This window comes from Nelumbo lutea, chromosome 1 (genome assembly GCF_056320005.1).
Source record: "Nelumbo lutea isolate HS-2025 chromosome 1, American lotus-T2T, whole genome shotgun sequence".
NCBI lineage: Eukaryota > Viridiplantae > Streptophyta > Magnoliopsida > Proteales > Nelumbonaceae > Nelumbo > Nelumbo lutea.
In genome coordinates, this window is record NC_142684.1 from 115,748,814 (window position 1) to 115,766,611 (window position 17,798).

The following is a 17,798-nucleotide window of genomic DNA, read 5'->3' on the forward strand; positions in this document are numbered from 1 at the left end:
TTTGTTGGGAGGGAATCCCAACTCCATCTTCATTCTTAGTTGGTTACATAGCATGTTTTAGGCCATGTATTTAGAGTTAGGATCTGCCCTCAACAAATCACTACAGCCAGACGGGTAACATCTCCCCTTGACATTCATGGGGAGATGAGATGTTCCAAATGTGCAGCTGTGCATGGTTTCCTGTTGGGAGGCTTGTTGGAAGTGCAGTTTCAGTTTCATGACAGAAGATTCCGATATATCTTGAGAAGCAAAGCATACATGTTTTTGCTGATGCAGAAATTACGTTTTTCTGATAAATATGTGGCAATTGTTTTTATTTTGGAAAACAAAATCATGCAAATTGGCCAACACTCTAAAATCATCAAATGTTAATGGGATCCTCTTATCATAATTTGACAAAGTCAGTTAACTTGAGGTAATGTACAGACTAATTTCAGAAACCTGGAGTGGTGTCTACTGTCTATCAAGTATAAGCTAAAACAAAGAATCATAATTAGCAAGGTAAACAAGATTAATGATAGGATACGAATGGGTGCTTCCAGGAGCGCCCAAGAACCACCCTTGCAGAAAAGCACAAAAGTTAACTAGTTGGTGAAATAATAGCTTACCAAAAACATCAGTAGATGCTCTAACAAGGTAACATAATGGAATAAGACATGAGCTAGACTCCTATGTCAGATGGCAGTAAAGAATTTTATGCAATGGAAGAAAGCCAAGGAAGACATTTATGCAATGGGACAAAACCAATACAGCAATTCCAAAAAGACCAAAATCCATAGGCCTTAATTCCTCTTTCCGTTTCTAATGAATTATATAACACATTCGACTAATATTGATCAACACAACGATTGAACTAAAAAAATGTAATTTAACACAGTCAAGGGCAGTTGCCTAACTCTCATTCAATGACAATGCCATCATATGGCTTCAATGGTTAATAATAAGCCTAATACCATGATGTTCTCAGTTTTCAACCTTTTCATTATCCTTTCACATGAATAATGAGAAATGAGCAAGGAATCATGTCATTTCTCCTCCCCTAACCTATCATTCTTCATTCTCATTCCTTTCATAGTTCTTCCTGATGTTGGGCCTCAAATTACAACTCTTACTGGCAATATCAATCAAACCTTACTGCATACGGAGATATGATTAAAAAAGTCAGCAAGCATCTTAGATGACATTAAGTATACCGCATTCAATAGATTGAACTCTTTATGAAGTCTGAAAGCTGAGTCAAATCTTCCATAGTACACAAGTGGATGCAAATGCAGATATGTATAGAATATATGGAGAAATTATTTGCGCTAGACTTTCTGTTATTGTTTCAGGTTCCATGCATATAGAAAAAATCAGCATATATACATATTCACAAAGAATTAAATTGACTGTCATTGTCATTCTTTTTGGATTCTGTTAACATTCTCTCTCTCTCTCTCTCTCTCTCTCTCTCTCTCTCTCTCTCTCTCTCTCTCTCTCCCCTCATTCCAATTATAAAGAGGAATCTACTATCTCTGGAACCCAGTCAAGCAAGCGATTCATCTCCTCAGGAAATTCAACCTTAGCTCGATTAGTCTTTCCTCCAACAACCACTGTTGTTCCATCTTGTAAGGCCCAGATCTTTAGGATAAAGAAGCACATTCAAGATTCATCAGATAACAGAAACAGTAAATAGTTCACTAGAAGAGAGATCCATGAATAGAACAAGGCGAGTATTTCACCTGAGAATGAGATAGATAGCTAATGCAAGTTGTGAGCATAAGGGCACCAAATCCAGCATATACAATTGGAACCCCTGGATCAGTCTGAATAGAAGAATATTAAGCTGGTAAGATAGAGAGCTAAACAATTTTACAAATAAGGCAATTATTTAAATCATAACCTTCAGATCAAGGCCACTACTACCGATGGCATCTTCAATTACTATTTTTATCCCATCAATTTCAATTGGAAGTTTCGAATTAGGTCGCCGGACTCCTGCAAATTTCCCCTCTTGATCGTACAGGACAATTGACTGTAGATCGCGAGCAAGCATGGATCTGAGCTTTAGGGAAAATAAATAAAGGGAAAATGAGGTGAGAATGCATTCCTTCACTGTCCCGGAACAGATCAGCAAAAATAAAGACAAATGAATAGAAGAGCATACATTCCCTTCACATTAGGAGAATCAGAATCTGCAACTGGTAGGAATGTCCCAAAAAGCTTCTTGTCCCCATTTAGTTTAAGAGGTGCCACAGCCAAATTGAATGGTCCTTCATCATCCTTGCGTATCTGAAGTGCTGAAATACTCCAATCAGTCTGATATATAGTGACACCTCCATATCTCAAAGGGTCATTCACACTTATTGTTTTCCTCAGCACCTCTTTCCCATCGAGGTCAAATAGAGAAAGATCGGTATGAAACTGTGACACCTAATGGAGTGAAAGAGATGGGGATCTAATCTTTAGAAGCTTATTAGAGTCAAAAGGGTAAGAACTTTCATGATGATCTAGTGGTACAAGATATTAAGGTGTAAGTCTAAGACAAATCTAAAAGGGAAAATAAGAGATGTTACCTACCTCGCCACTGTCATAGTAGTCCATGTAGAATCTGTTTATATGAACCTCAGTATTGAAAGATGACGTTGGAGTAGAAAGAAACCCACTTGGCCTTAGCACATCTCCAACAATAAAGTTCAGTCCCTGTGGAACAGTGACTGAGCCTCTGTAGCTTCCAGCAGCACTGAGAGTTCCTCCTGCCATTATCAAGAGCATTGCTAAATGGACTCCAATTGGGGCAAATCGACCAGCCAACCCCTTGAAGGCATATAAACATGGTCCTTTCAAGAATACCTACAGCAATCAGTTTTCACAAAATGAATGATCCAGGAGCAAGGGCTTTATATTAGAGGAGAAAACCACATGTGGTCCAAACACTTATTAGCCAGAGATGTGGAGACTCTATAACTTGATGTACCTTATTAGTATAGTCCCTGCTGTATATTACTTTTACATCTTATTCTTCTTTTCTCTTTCAGCCCTGTATGGGCATTCTTGTAATTGTACATATCTTTTAATATATAAGAGACTCTTGGAGGTGGGGGTCATTTTATTCTTGACACCTCAAAGATTATTCTTGTTCTTTTCTCTATTCGGCCAAGAGTGTTGACAAGAGAAGTCTGATACCACACAGATGGCCATTGACTCATTGGATTGACTTAAATATAATAAAATGATGTATGTAATGGAGATTTAATAACCAAGAAATGTTAATACAATTTAAAAATCATGTAAAGAAAATATTGAAATGGCAAAATAAGTTGGGGAACATTTTATTGATATACCAGGTTCTCTTACTATCTATAATATTAGTAGTTATTTGCTATTCATTATTGAGAACTTCCTAGAAACTCCCTTTTTTTAAGTAGCTTCCCCATTAGACTTCACCTTGATACATTTGTTCGCACAAGTATCAATGTGTGCACAGAGAAAATATTGGAACGTTCAACAAGTATAATGTTTCCTTGTAATATATCTGAATTCTAAGCAAAGAACAGTTGGAAATTAAAGAGATAGCTTACACACTCATACGTTCAAAGTGAAAAACAATAGGGAAAGCACACAACACTAAGATCACGTATGGAGTACCTCATAACCAGCACCCATTAAAATAATGCCCAAGTCTTGAACTGATGCTCTAGGCAGAGAATCTGCATATTCTTGTTTGCGGATAGCCTCAACTGAGTGCAAGAAAGACCATCTGCAGATACTGATTCATTTTTAAAGAAAAAGTCCAGATAAAGAAAAAATGATAAGATATGCAGAGGGAATCAGACCTTCGTGCAACCTTAACAAGTGGAATCTGTGTTGTGTATGTACAGGCCATGAGTGATGCAGCAAGGAGAACCAGCATCCCCAAGAAAACAGGAGATGAGAACATGTGATCAAACCCAAGCCCAAGAACCCATCTCCAAGTGAAGAATCCCAACAAAGGATTATCTTCTGGGTACTTCTGGAAATAGAAATCTGGAGCTTCTCCTTGATCAATTACAGTCCCTGCATAACCAACGAATACATTGGGGAAAATCCAGCCATTAGAGAAATGCATCTGGGGTAAAGCACGAGGACATTCAAGATCAGGGTGCAGGTTAGAGATTCTAAAAGGTAAGGCAGGGGTACCAACCTTTAGAACTCGTAAGTAAGAAGGTTGCCCAATAAAGTATTTAAATTTGGAGATGGCATTGTTGAAAGACAGATTATTATAGAAATATAAAGACGTGCTCTAAATTATATTTGGTAGAACTGATCAACACTGTACATGCACTTCAAGGTTATGTACCGTGACTGCAGGGGGAGGAGAGGAAGAATTGGATATTCAAACTTTTTGACAAATTGGAAATAAAGTTTATTACCTAAAAAGTATCCCAAATTACTTTTCATTCCAAAGAACAGATCATCATCATCATCTAAGTCTTGTCCTATGGGATCAGCTACAAGACTCCTGTTTCAACATTTCGTCAAATTATGAGCACTTAAATTACTACTTCCCACCCAAGTCCTTTTCAGTCTGCCCCTAACTCTTCTAGCCCCTTCAACTTGTAAATGTTCACTTCTTCTAACAGGTTCTCTAGATGGTCTTCCACGCACATGACCAAACCACCTCAGTCTAATTTCTCTCATTTAATCATGTATTGGAGCTACTCCTAAGTTCCATAATATGACTTCATTTCTGACCCTATCCTTTGTAGTTTTACACTCAGACATATAAGGATAAGCATTTATGCCACACTCATTTTTTGGATGTGCTGTTTCTCAACTGCCCAAGACTCTTGCTCCATACAACATAGCTATTCCAAGGAACAGATGAAGGAATCAAAATTATCAAATTCCTGCTCCTTTGACATCTCTGCCATTCATGAACTGAAGTTTTTACTTAAAGGAATGCAGCAGAATAAAAGTCAACCAAGTTCATTTTCTTACCCTATGTTGTTCAAGTTTCTGTCTTTTTATATCTTCATTCTTCATTTGGAAATTTGTACACAGTTCTGAATTATTCATCTGAGCGTCTGCAACCAGGGGCAATGATTTTATTGCTGCTTTTTTGCTCTCCCTCCCCTCCCTTTTGGCTTAATCTGACTGTCTGGTTCTTCTGTTCAAGTCTATGAACTTAAACGACAAAATCTCAAAACCAATAACGGACGATGCCACTTATCGCAATTTCAGAAGTTGCTAAAGTTATACATGCCTACATGTTATGGAATTTGGGCAAAAACTTAAAAATCCGATGCTCAACGTCTTAACTTTCGAAGATAACAACATAAACAAATCAAAGAAAAAGGGAAGAGAGTGAAAATAACGACATACCTAGAGCCATAAAAGCTGCAATGGAAAACATTTCTCCAATAGCCAGGGGTAAATTAGAGAGGAGCACTAAAAACCTTCTTGGTATCCTCTTAAAGAACCGCAACACCGGCATTGGACTCGACGAATTCTGGGACTTGGCCGAAGTTTCTTCATTTCCAGCAACGTCCTCCGACAGAGGCGGTGCCCCTTCAGAGAGAATTATCTTCTGGGTAATAGGTTTCTTCTTGCTATCTTGAGAAGTTTTAAGTTTAGAGTCAATTTTGAGAGAGGGAATTCTCCTATCGGGGAGAGCGTGAAGATGGCTATTGAAGAAGAAGCGCTGACATTTGAACGTAGATTGAAGAAGAGGAGACTTGGTGAGAAGGGCCTTTGGTGATACTCGCTTCAGGGTCTTGGTGGGGATTAGAGGCTCCATTTACAGAGACTGTTATTACCCGAAACTCGCATGGACTGAGAGACACAGCGCACATATAATGAAGACGTTAGCAAACCGCGAACAGTTGAAGAGAGAATATAGTGGATAACAGATAAGATGAATATTCCGCTTTCTCTTCTAGATTTGAGATGGATCCAGTGCCACATGATCATCAATCAAAACCGTCCTCCAAATATTTTTCTATTGATTCCTTCTTTCGTTGGTAAAAGTAATTCATTGATCAACGAGATAAAACAACGGAAAATTTTTCGATTACTACCCTACCCTGTACTTGGGGCCTTGCCGCTTTGGTTTTCAAACCTTAAAGCGCAATAATTAATTACCCGAACTTTCAAAATATCTATTACCAAAAAAAACTTTCAAAATATGTGAATCCATTACCTCTCATTAATCAACCCGTTAACTACCTGTTAGATGGCATTTGAAAAGATACAAATGTTTTTTTAAGTGTCATAATTCTTTTTATCAATATTTGAGATGGCATTTGAGATGGATTTTGAATTCTTTATTTTTTTGTCAATGTTTAGATGGTTAATAAAGAGAACTAGATGACATTTGAATGGCATTTGTATCTTTTCAAATGCCACTTAACGGCTAGCTAACGGCAAGTACTAGATTGATACAATTTGAAAGTTCGGATATTAAATTGCCACATTTTAAAGTTCGGGGGATCAAAGTGGCACTAGGCCTGAAGTACAAGGTACTAATCGGGAATTTTCAAAACAACAAGTACCCCCATTCCACTCCAAACAAACAAAGAAAAAACAAACAGAAACTTGAAATTATAGTAATTTGTATATTATAGATTGGAGTTTTATAAAATAAAATTATAAATAAATAAAAATTTGTTAGATGGGGTAAACCATAACTTTCATTAAAAAAATACATTTACATATCCATTAAAAAATACAAAATTAAACATTTACATATGTTTGTATATTGGCGTGCTGTCGTAGGCACCCAAAAATAAAACCTATACTCCTAAAAATAAATGTAGTAGTGCGAGTAAAGATTGTTCCATAGAGAGTATCTAACCTAATTTGTGTGTTATGGGGGGGGGGGGGTTATATGTAATGAACCAGAATTAAAAAGAAAGAAAATCAAATGAGAAACAATGCAATTCAGAGTACTGAAATTAATCAAAAGAATGAGTCTTGGTCTAAGTCAACATCTACCATCAAAATTTCACTACTATTCATCGATGCAAAGATAAATCAATTCGGACTTTGAATATTCATCGTAGGAATTATTTTCTTGCATCTCCCTAATCTCAGTTAATCGAAAAACAAGCGATCCTTTTAACCCTTACTACTGAACAACCCCTAAACAAGCGTTAAAGATTTAATCCAACAGTGGCCTTAAGCATAAGAGATCGATGAAACTAAACAACACAAACACAAGCGGTTGCATTTAATTCAGTCGAGTGTTCTTCCTAAGATCTAACAATTTTTTATGCAACAAATCATTAAACCCTAGTTGCTTCGCAGATTAGAGGGATCAAACAATTACGAATCTGATATCTAACCTAACAGTAGACTGTAACAAATAATAAACTAGTAGGCCTCCTAGCAATCAGACGAAACAATCATAAACATGAACATAGAAGAACATTTGATATTCAAAGTATAAATCAAATAATAAAAATCAAATTAGATCTCAAAGTTTTGTTGATTTTGAGACTTCCTGTTTCCTTCGACCAAGTATCAGAGTTTAGCCACTCATGGTCATGGTGAAAACTCAAGAAAAATCAGAGAAGAGAGAAGAGAGAAGATAAGAGAAGAGAGGTGCAGCAACCCTATGTCTGATTGCTTTCTTGATTTTCTTTCTCTCTACTTCCCCCAAAAGAAGCCTAAAAAATCTCTTAAATTCTCTAGATATCAGTCTCCAAGTTTGACTTATCAAGAAAAATATCAAAGATAAGATAAAACAAAGTTCTAATGCAAGTGGGAGAGTGGTGATTTCGCAAAGGAATGCTTCCAACACGTCAGCAATGCAGTTGCAGCTATTTTGGGCCCTATTTCGACCTCGATTTAGTCACTATCTATCAAAACTCAAAACATGAAATTTGTAGAGCTTTTCCTTATAGTTCCAACACATCTTTAATCATCCCAATCGGAGTTTGGATGAGAAAGGTATGTCCAAATTACGACACAGTGCCGAAACTATCTAGAATTACCCGATTAGCCTTGTTTTTCACTTAACGCCTCCATTTGTGCCCTAAATCAAAATATAAGAATAATGAGTGCATTTGGGCATCAAATAAGTATAAAAGACTAAATATTAAGGGAGAAAAATATGATATTTTTCATTTTCATCATATATCATAATATGGGAGGGCTCGAGTTGGGTTATGCCTAGGGGTGGATTCAAGCCGAGCCGAGTCGAATAGCACCAGGCTCGAGACTATTCTACAAGGCTCGAGCTCGGTTCGAGCCAGAACCTTGAGCTCAAGCTCGACTCGAGTCAAGAGTTCATAAGCTCGAGCTCGAATCATTTTATATTTTATAAAAATATTCTATAAAAATATTTAAAAAAATATTTTATAAAAGTAAAAATTATATATAAATTTTGTTTATTTTATATTTTAAAAATTAAGAATTATAATATTTTTATTATATATATTAATTTCTATAATTTTATTATATATATTAAATATCAAATATATATATTCAAGCCGGCTTGCGAGCCTCACAAGCCGAACTCTACTAGGCTCGAGCTCGGCTCATTTAACAATCGAGCCACTGATTGGGCTCAAGCTCGAGCTCGAGCTCGGCTGAAACTGAGCCGAGCTCGAACAGCTCGTGAAAAACTCGGCTCGTTGCCACCCCTAGTTATGCCAGACTTGGGTTACCCAAGTCCAACCCATTAGGCCAGGCCCGAATTTTTTTGCCAGGCCCAACCTAAAGCCTAAAAAGTCAAGCCAAGCACATGCAAAGACTCAAGTTGGGTCAGATTGGGCACAGGTTAGGCCCACCCAAGTTGCACCCCTAATAATTTGTATAGCATGGATTTGTTCAATGGAAGTTGGGTCAGATTGGGCACAGGTTAGGCCCACTCAAGTTATACCTCTAATAATTTGTATAGCATGGATTTGTTTAATGGACATAATAGGTGGATGAAGTTGTTTCTACCAAAAAAAAATGATAAAATACTTAAACCTTCCTTGAGTTTCCTATCAAATACAAAAACATTCTCTCCTTTTTCAAATTGAATTAAGACCTCTCCTAGTGGATGATGTCAATAGACAAAAAAAAAAAATCCCCTTTATTAGCATTTCACCCAGATTAATATAAAAGTTCAGGGGAAGGGGGGGATGTCATACCCCAAAGTAAAGGATGCTAATTTGTATATCCTTTATTTTTTTAATGGAAAAATTATACATTTAAATTTAGGCTGCAGATTAGTCCAAAAACCAACAAAGCTCTGATAATCGACTCTATATTTCAAATTATAAAAACCCCCACCATGCCATTAGAGGCTTATGTGGTTGTTACCAACATGGGACTCTTAATCCATATTGGACACAACAAAAAGCTTATACTAAAATTGCCAATGAGTTTTAAGTCTCTCTCTCTCTCTCTCTCTCTCAACAATTGTATCATTTGAAAATAAATAAAAATGGTTTTTAGTTTCTATATTTACGTTCTCCCTATCAATGTCCCTCATTCTCTCTCTGTACAATCTCTTTCATTCTCTTTCTCGGCCGATCTCTCCTTCACCATCAATCTCCTTCGTTCTCCCTTAGCCTCTCTCCCGCTCCCTCTTTTGTTTTTTTTTTTTTAATTTTCTTACACTTATACGATATTAAGTAGGCCGTATAAAAAATATGAAACCAACTTAGTATGGTTCTAAAATCTTTACATCAAACTCTTAGCTATAAAATTTACACCAACTTGATAGAAATCCATAACTTGATTGTAATGATTTTAGAACTATATCAAGTTGGTCTTATACTCTTTTATATGGTATGATTAATACCATATAGGCTTGTAAGAAAAATAAAAAATGGCAAAATTTTTAAACTATCCCTACTATTTAGTTAATTGACTAATTCCACACGTACTATTCAACTATTGTCTTAAATCACCCCTACTGTTTCTAACAACTAACTAGCTCTACCCCTGTCATTAGCATCCTTAATGTTCCATCAAAATCCGTGCACACGTGACACTAAGTAACATATAAATTTTCTTTAAAACTCGATATTACCCTTCTTCCCTCTTCCTCTCCCTTCTTCTTCTTCACCGTCCCTCTCCCTGGCGGTAGTCAGTGGTGCAATCATTCCACTCCCCGTGATCAAGCTGAAGAATTGTTGCAAATTCTTATTTTTTATGCGACAACAATCAATCAGAGTTTTGCGAGTCAAAGGCTGGATACTGAGCACTTAGATATCATACTTACAAACGTGTACCTCTTATTCTTCTTCATTAGGTAGTTATCTTTATAATTAAATCAGTCTAAAATAGAATCTCAATCAATCTAAAATAGAAAAGGAAAAAAAGAAGAAAAAACAAGTTTCAAGTTTCCTGTGTTCTTTTAATCAAGAAGAGGTACAAACCAGTTGCCGTAGCTTGTAGCCCATATTAGAACCCTGGCCTAGGGGTGTTTCGAACTCACCAAGAAATGATTGTTTCGTTAAGTCATTGCTGCTAGTTAGGTGTGTGTGTGAGAGATTGCTGCTAGTTAGGTGTGTGTGTGAGAGAGAGCGAAAACCACCAGAAAATGACTGTTTCAACATGTCACCGCCGCTAGTTAGGTGAGAGAGCGTGAGCCTTGGGAGTGGGGTTGGGTTGCGGGTTGTTTGAGGCTGCGTCCATGAGAACTAGCAGCATTTCGAATTAAAAGCTCCACCATTTCGAATTCGTAGGAAAATGATTGTTTCAGTAGGTGGTTGCCACTAGTTAGGTGAGGGAGAGACAGCCACCGGAAAATGACTGTTTCAACAGGTTGCCGCCATTGGTTAGGTGAGAGAGTGAAAGCCATGGGAGTGGGGTTGGGTCATAGGCCGTTTGAGGTGGCATCCATCAAAACCTGGCATGGGGTCATTGGATTAGAAGCTTCTCCATTTTGAAATCACTAGAAAATGACTATTTCAACAGGTTGCCACCGTTGGTTAGGTGAGAGTGAAGGGATGAGAGATCCATCATATGGATAGCTGAACCCTGCAATTAGGTAGGGCGAAATTTCAAAAATTTATCTCTCTCCCATATGGGAATCACATTCCCTGTTTTAGAAAACTGCATTTTCAATGATCAATCTTGAATCTAAACCAGACCAGATCTGAAACCAAAAGGTAGGAGAGGGATATGCCTGATACGGAGTAACAGTAACTCCCAATAAAAGTGTTCACACCCAAGGAAAACACCAAAGACTGTTCCCACTGAAGATGACACAGCGTAGAGTGGAGCAGAATCAACAGGTGGTTCTTCAACAAGAATTTGATGGAGGGTGAGTGAGCACGACTTCATATAAGTTTTTCACCAAAAACTGATATGAAGAACATTTCTTGTTCGCTCTTACAGGTGAAGATCGAACTGGCAATAGCGACAACAATAGGAGGCAAGAGCAGAAGATGGCGTCAGTCTAACTGGAGTTGTCTTCTCTCTTGAATCTGTAATTTAAGGATGAACTAGGTTTACCCTCATCCTCTATTTATAGCCCTAAAGAGAGGTTCTCCTAATCTCATTAGGAGTTTCCTAATCCAAATCCTGTATTTGGATTTGAACTCTCTTTAAGAGATAAGGATAATCCCTTATCTTATCTACAGATAAAAATCAACCCTCCTAATCTTATTAGGAGTTTCCTAATCCAAATCTTTATTTGGATCTGGACTCTCTAAATGGACAGGGATAATCCTTTATCCTATCTGCTGATCTAAATCCCAGAACTATCCCCCCTTTAATTAATCATATTAAACCAGTTCGATTTGGGATTTAGGCCCATTAAGTCCATGTGCTCACTTATCCTCCAAACTGCTGCCCAGTTGGGTATCCTTGTATGGCGTGGGACCCAAACATTGATCTACACATCAACCACATGGGTTCAACCAAGCCTCTGTTACAGGCCTGGCCGAATTCATTGTAGATGACGGTGAACCCCTAAGTCCATCACCATGGGCTCTTAATGGGCCCAATATTTACACTAAATGGTTATTGGGTCAAGCCACCTTATAAAAACCCAAGGACTGTTGCCAGATGCAAGATTAGCCCATCAGGTATTACCCTCAATGGTCTTACACTTAACCTCTCAACCCATAATGATCAAACACTGCCTGACATGAGAAGACCTCTCCCTCGGCTGCAAGGAACAGTGTTACACTCTCTACTCACATGGATCCCGCGAATTAAAACCTTTTGCAAACATTTTGAAACCATAATGTATATATGTATATATCTATATAAATATATTTTGCAAAACAAATTTCAACGATTGAAATCGACTGCCAACAACTTTGGTTTCCATCAGAGAGAGTGCATCCCCGATCATTCACTTTGTCCGACAAAGGGGCTGATCCTGTCACTATGATCACCCACTCAGATGAATTCTCTAACTGTCCCAACATACCTAGGTTTTGACCCCCTCTAAGGATCTCACTGATTGGCATATCAAAGACAACCCAATCTGACACCTAGTATAGTATCATAATCGAGTCTAGGGGTCAGGTGTAATATTTCAATTTTGCCCTTCTATCTCCAAGGTCCAGGGCAATACTGGAATTCTAGTCCAGTTTAGGGTTTCAAGAAAACCCACACTACATGTACCTCAGGTCTCACCCTGGCAGCTGAGACAAGCCACCCGAACCAACTTGGCAGTACATCAGTGTCAACCTTGACAGGATAAATCTTCCTAGATCTATCCAATGGCTGTGAAGATTCTAAACTAACACGAGTCTCATATGTGTCCAATTTAAGGGTATTACATAGAAACATACAATAATAACATTAATCAAATATGTACTTTATTCATTTACATTAAATGTCATAATGTACATCATTCTGATTGGAGCTAAGGGCATACATTGTTTAACAACTCCCACTTGCACTTAGGTCCAATCGGGTACAAGCCGGAGTCCCAGACTTTCGATGTGTTTCTCAAACACTTTTTGTGTCAGTGGCTTAGTCAATGGGCCTGCTACATTCTCCACTGATGCTACCTTTTAACATCAATCTCTCGTAGATCCAATGTTTGTCACACAACAGTGGAATGGGTGATGTGTAGAATTCCAAATTCTAGAATGAACACATTCATTCATTAGGCAGCCTCACTTGCGGCAACGTATTCGACTTCGGTTATGGAATCCGCTGTGGACCCCTGTTTGTTGCTTTTCCAGCAAACAACACATGATCCTATCGTGAAAAATACCCAGATGTATACTTTCTATCATCTGGATCTGACTGGAAGTTAGCATCAGTATACCCCTAGATTTGTAGCAAGCTACCATCGAATACCAGACAAAACTCTTTTGTCCTTCAAAGGTACTTAGTATGTTTTTCACAACAGTCCAATGCTCCTGCCCTGGGTTGGCCTGGAATCTACTTATCACACTCACTGCCTGAGCGATGTCAGGACGAGTGCACAACATGGCATATATGATGCTCCCTACGGCTGAGGCATAGGGAACGTTCTTCATGCCCTCAATCTCCTCAAGAGTCTTGTGAGACATGCCCTTGGAGAGAGTGACTCTATGCCTGAAAGGAACATTTCCTTTCTTGGAGTTCTCCATGCGATATCTCTTGACTATCTTGTCAATGTAAGCAGATTGGAATAATCCTATTATCCTCTTTGATCTATCTCTATAGAGTCGAAGACGCAGTATATAGGAGGCTTCTCCAAGATCTTTCATGGAGAATTGCTGTGAAATACCCACTGGATTTCCTATAAACATAGGGCTCATCCGGGTTTTGCTCAAAGTCAAACTTTTTTATGGTAGTCAAACTAGATTTTCCAACTCCTAGAAGCTTGCTTAAGTCCATATATGAATCTATTTAATTTACATACCATGTGTTCATGACCTGTAGCTATGAAACCTTGTGGTTGCTGCATGTAGATATCTTCACTAAGATCTCCATTCAGGAATGTAGTTTTGACATCCATTTGCCAAATCTTATTATCATGGTATCCTGCTACAGCTAGCAGGATCCTAATGGATTTAAGCATGGCCACCGACAAAAAGGTTTCCTCATAATCGATTCCCTCTTTCTGAGTGTACCCTTTCACCACAAGACGAGCCTTGTAGGTCTCAACCTTACCATCAGGACCCTTCTTCTTCTTATAGATCCATTTGCAACCAATTGCTTTTACCCCAGGGGGCGGATCTACTAGAGTCCAAACTCCATTGGTCTCTATCGAGTCCATCTCAAATCTCACGGCATCTACCCACTTCAAGAAGTCTATGTCCAACATAACTTCTGTATAAGTCACGAGATCCTCCTCACTGGTCATAGCTTCCACCAGGTAACTATCCTGGTCATAGCTGAAACAAACTGGAGGCCTAGAAACCCGAGTAGATTTTCTAGGTTGGCCATTACCTAGAACTTGTGGGACATCTCCCACAGACCCTGAGCTCTCCTTATCAAGAATAACTTCTTGACGATGATTGTTCAGGATGTAATCATCTTCCAAGAAATGGACATTTCAGCTACAAAACACCTTATGTTCTCTTGGGTCATAGAATAAGTAACCCACAGAGCATTTTGGGTAGCCTACGAATAGGCAACGACTGGTCTGGGATTCCAATTTGTCCGCACTCATTCTTTTAACATGTGCTAGACGACCCCAAATCTTCAAGTGTCTTACACTTGATTTCTTACTGGTCCAAAGTTCATAAGGAGTCTTCAGAACTAATTTAGTTGGAACCCGGTTCAACACATATATCCCAATCTCCAATGCGTAACCCCAAAAGGATGTGGGAAACTCTGAGTGTACGAGAAATGATTGGACCATATCCAATAAAGTTTGGTTCCTCCTCTCTGACACATCGTTTATTTGTGGTGTAGCAAGAGGAGCTAGCTGTGATACTATCCCGTTGACCTTTAAGTAGTCCCTGAATTCATCAAAGAGATACTCGCCACCTCGATTCGATCGAAGGGTCTTAATTTCTCTCCTTAACTGTTTCTCGACCTCTTATCTGAACTCTTTGAACTTTTCAAATGATTCAAACTTGTGTCTCATTTGGTACATGTAACCATACCAAGAATAATCATCGGTAAATGTTATAAAATAAATGTGTTGGTTACGTGTCCTAACACTCATGGGACCACATACATCAGTATGTATAAGGTCAAGCATTCTTGTACATCTTTCAGGCTTACCGTTAAATGATTGTTTCGTCATCTTACCCTAAAGGCAAGGTTCACAAGTCGGAAGATCTTCTACAGTTAGAAAATCCAAAGGGCCATCCTTTACCAACCTTGTGATACGATCCATGTTAATATGGTCAAGTCGGTAATGCCACAGACACATGGGATTAACTGTATCATGGGTTCTTTTCTTGGGGATGTCAACCGACGTAGTTTTGGCTACGTTAGTTTCCAGAGAAGGATGAAGAACATAGAGACCATTCTTAAGTTCTCCGTAAGCAAGGAATTTGTTATTTCTTTTGATAGTAATCGTATTACTAAAAAGAATAGAATATTCATCCGCACACAATTTTGAAACAGAAATCAAATTTCTTCTCAAATTCTATATATAAAGACAATCTTTCAGTATAATTATTTCCTCTCTGAAAATTAACTCTATGGTTCATATAGCCGTAGCTGCAACACTTGCAGAAGTCCCCAAGTAAAGAGTTACTTCTCTGTCACTCAGTCTTCTGCTTATCCTAAACCCCTGTAGTGATTTACATGCATGAGTCGAAGCCCCGGAGTCAATACACCAAGAAGCAGAAGTTACCAACAAATTGGTTTCTATAACATAGGATTTGAAATTACCTTGTCTCTTGGATTCCAAGTACTGAGGACAATTCCTCTTCCAGTGGTCGGTCTGCTTGCAGAAGTGACAAGCATCTGATGCCCTGTCTTTCATCTACTTCTTGGACTTAGTAGCTTTCTTCTGAGGCTTTCTCTTTGCCTTCCTCTTCTTCTTGCTTGATTTTCTAGCTTCAACAAGCATGGCAATGGGGTCATCCTTCTTAATCAATTCTTTGGCCCTCTACAACATATTCCTGAGTTTCTAGATGCTGACATTCAACTTGTTCATGTTGTAGTTCATGATGAACTATTGAAGAAAGGAGGCAGAGAATTTAGGATGGCATCTACCTTGGTCACATGGTCCAGCTTGGATCCAAGAGCCTCAAGTTCATTAATATAACCCATCATCTTTAGAAAATGGTCATAAACCTGCTGGTTCTTGGACATCTGTGCAGTTATGAACTGTTTCAAGACCTTCTGTCGAGTAGAATGATTATGTTCTTCATACATCATCCTTAGACTATCCAAGATATCCTTGGACAATTTGATCTGATCGAACTGTCGCTGTATCGGATTATCCAAGGAGGCTATAATGTAGTAGAGGGCTAGGAAATTTTTCTCTTCCCATTCTTAGTAGTCCCTCCTACGAGCCTCAGAAGCCCTATCACCTGGACGATCCAGGGTAGGATTCTTATCTACTTTGTCTAATTTCTCTAACGTGAGAGCCAACATAAGGTTACAGTACCAGTTAGCATAGTTTGGGCCTTTTAGTTTGTTGTCGTCCAAAAGCTTAGTGAATTGTCCGTTTGTCATTTTTGATAAAAAGCAGACATTAGTCCACAACCTAATTTGATTCATATTATCTACATAGATATGATTTTTAATCTATGTTTCATTCTCATTTGTTCATCTCTGAGATTTTCCTCTTATCTCAGTGACGGAGACTACGAATTATGTCTCTGAAAATGTGGGAAATCACATAGGGTGCATGGAGCCAACTGTTTCAGCTGCATAACACCACCACCTTTCTGTGAATGATCACATCCACTCATTGTATGACCTTTCCCTTTGGCCTCTGTCAGACAAGGTTCATTGCCATTTTATGTTAAACCTTTATGTCCAATGAGTGCTCACCCATCATATTCGTGAACGCCAAGGTACTGTGAGAAAGTCTTTCATTTTAGGATAGGCCCCTCCCAGATCGGTCTATGACGCCCCTATCTTCTTATGAAACATTCCAACAGATCCAATAGCAATTGGATAGCCCAATTTTATGGTGCGTTTCCTCATTACTGAAGGACTCATCTTCATGTCAATGATGGAAGGCCTTTAGAGAGTTCATCACATGAATCTCCCTATCACATGCACTCATATTTCAGGAGAGAACAAAAGTTACACCCTAGTTTAATTTAGGTCAAACCAAAGTGGCTCCCACTGACTTTCATAAAGTCAGATTTTGGTGGCCCTAAATGGTTAGGGTACCGCATGGTCCCTCTCAGAGAGGTGTGGGGCCCACCACAAAGGGAGGATCATCCAATGATCTTAAGGACACCATGGCAATGATGTGCATTCAGCCATGGTGTGCGCAAGAGCCACTATCGTATCAGCATGGGCCAAGTACTTATAGCCCATGAACGTTGCACATCACACATACAGACATGACATTCAAGGATAAAATTGATCCAAACAATTAATTGTTAGGCAGTTTTGTATGCCCTTAGCTCCAATCAGTTTTGATGTACTTTTAATATTTAGTGTAAATAAATAAAGTACATGTTTGATTCATGTTGTGTGGTATGCTTCTGTATAAGACCCTAAAACTGGACACTTAATGAGACTCGTGTTAGTTTTAAATGTTCACAACCGTTGGATAAGTCTGGGGAGATTTATCCTGCCAAGGCTGACACTAGTGTGCTGCCAAGTGTTGGGGTGGCTTGTTTTAGCTTCCAGGGTAAGACCCAAGGCACACGCAGTGTAGGATTACTTGAATCCTTGAACCGGACCAGATTTTTAGTATTACCCTGGACCTTGGAGATTGATGGGCAAAACTGGAAAGTTACACCTGACCCCTAGACTCGATTATGATACTGCACTAAGTGTCGGATTGGGTT

The 17,798-nt window shown here is 38.6% G+C and overlaps 1 protein-coding gene across 2 annotated transcripts; it reads right to left on the reverse strand.

Moving 5' to 3' along the window:
* Window positions 1-1,259: 1,259 nt before the first annotated feature.
* LOC148876957 (cytochrome c biogenesis protein family) lies at window positions 1,260-6,063 on the reverse strand. 2 transcript variants are annotated; one of them, XM_088979216.1, is made up of 8 exons: window positions 5,344-6,063; window positions 3,816-4,035; window positions 3,628-3,739; window positions 2,560-2,832; window positions 2,147-2,412; window positions 1,883-2,039; window positions 1,722-1,805; window positions 1,260-1,620 (listed from the first exon to the last, which is right to left on the reverse strand). In XM_088979216.1, exons 1-8 carry the CDS (start codon window positions 5,756-5,758, stop codon window positions 1,492-1,494), a joined length of 1,656 nt encoding a protein of 551 aa, XP_088835342.1. In that variant the 5' UTR covers window positions 5,759-6,063; the 3' UTR covers window positions 1,260-1,491. The 2 variants fall into 2 exon arrangements, with proteins under 2 accessions (XP_088835342.1, XP_088835348.1); XM_088979222.1 differs by having other exon boundaries at window positions 2,147-2,271; window positions 5,344-6,052.
* Window positions 6,064-17,798: the final 11,735 nt, after the last annotated feature.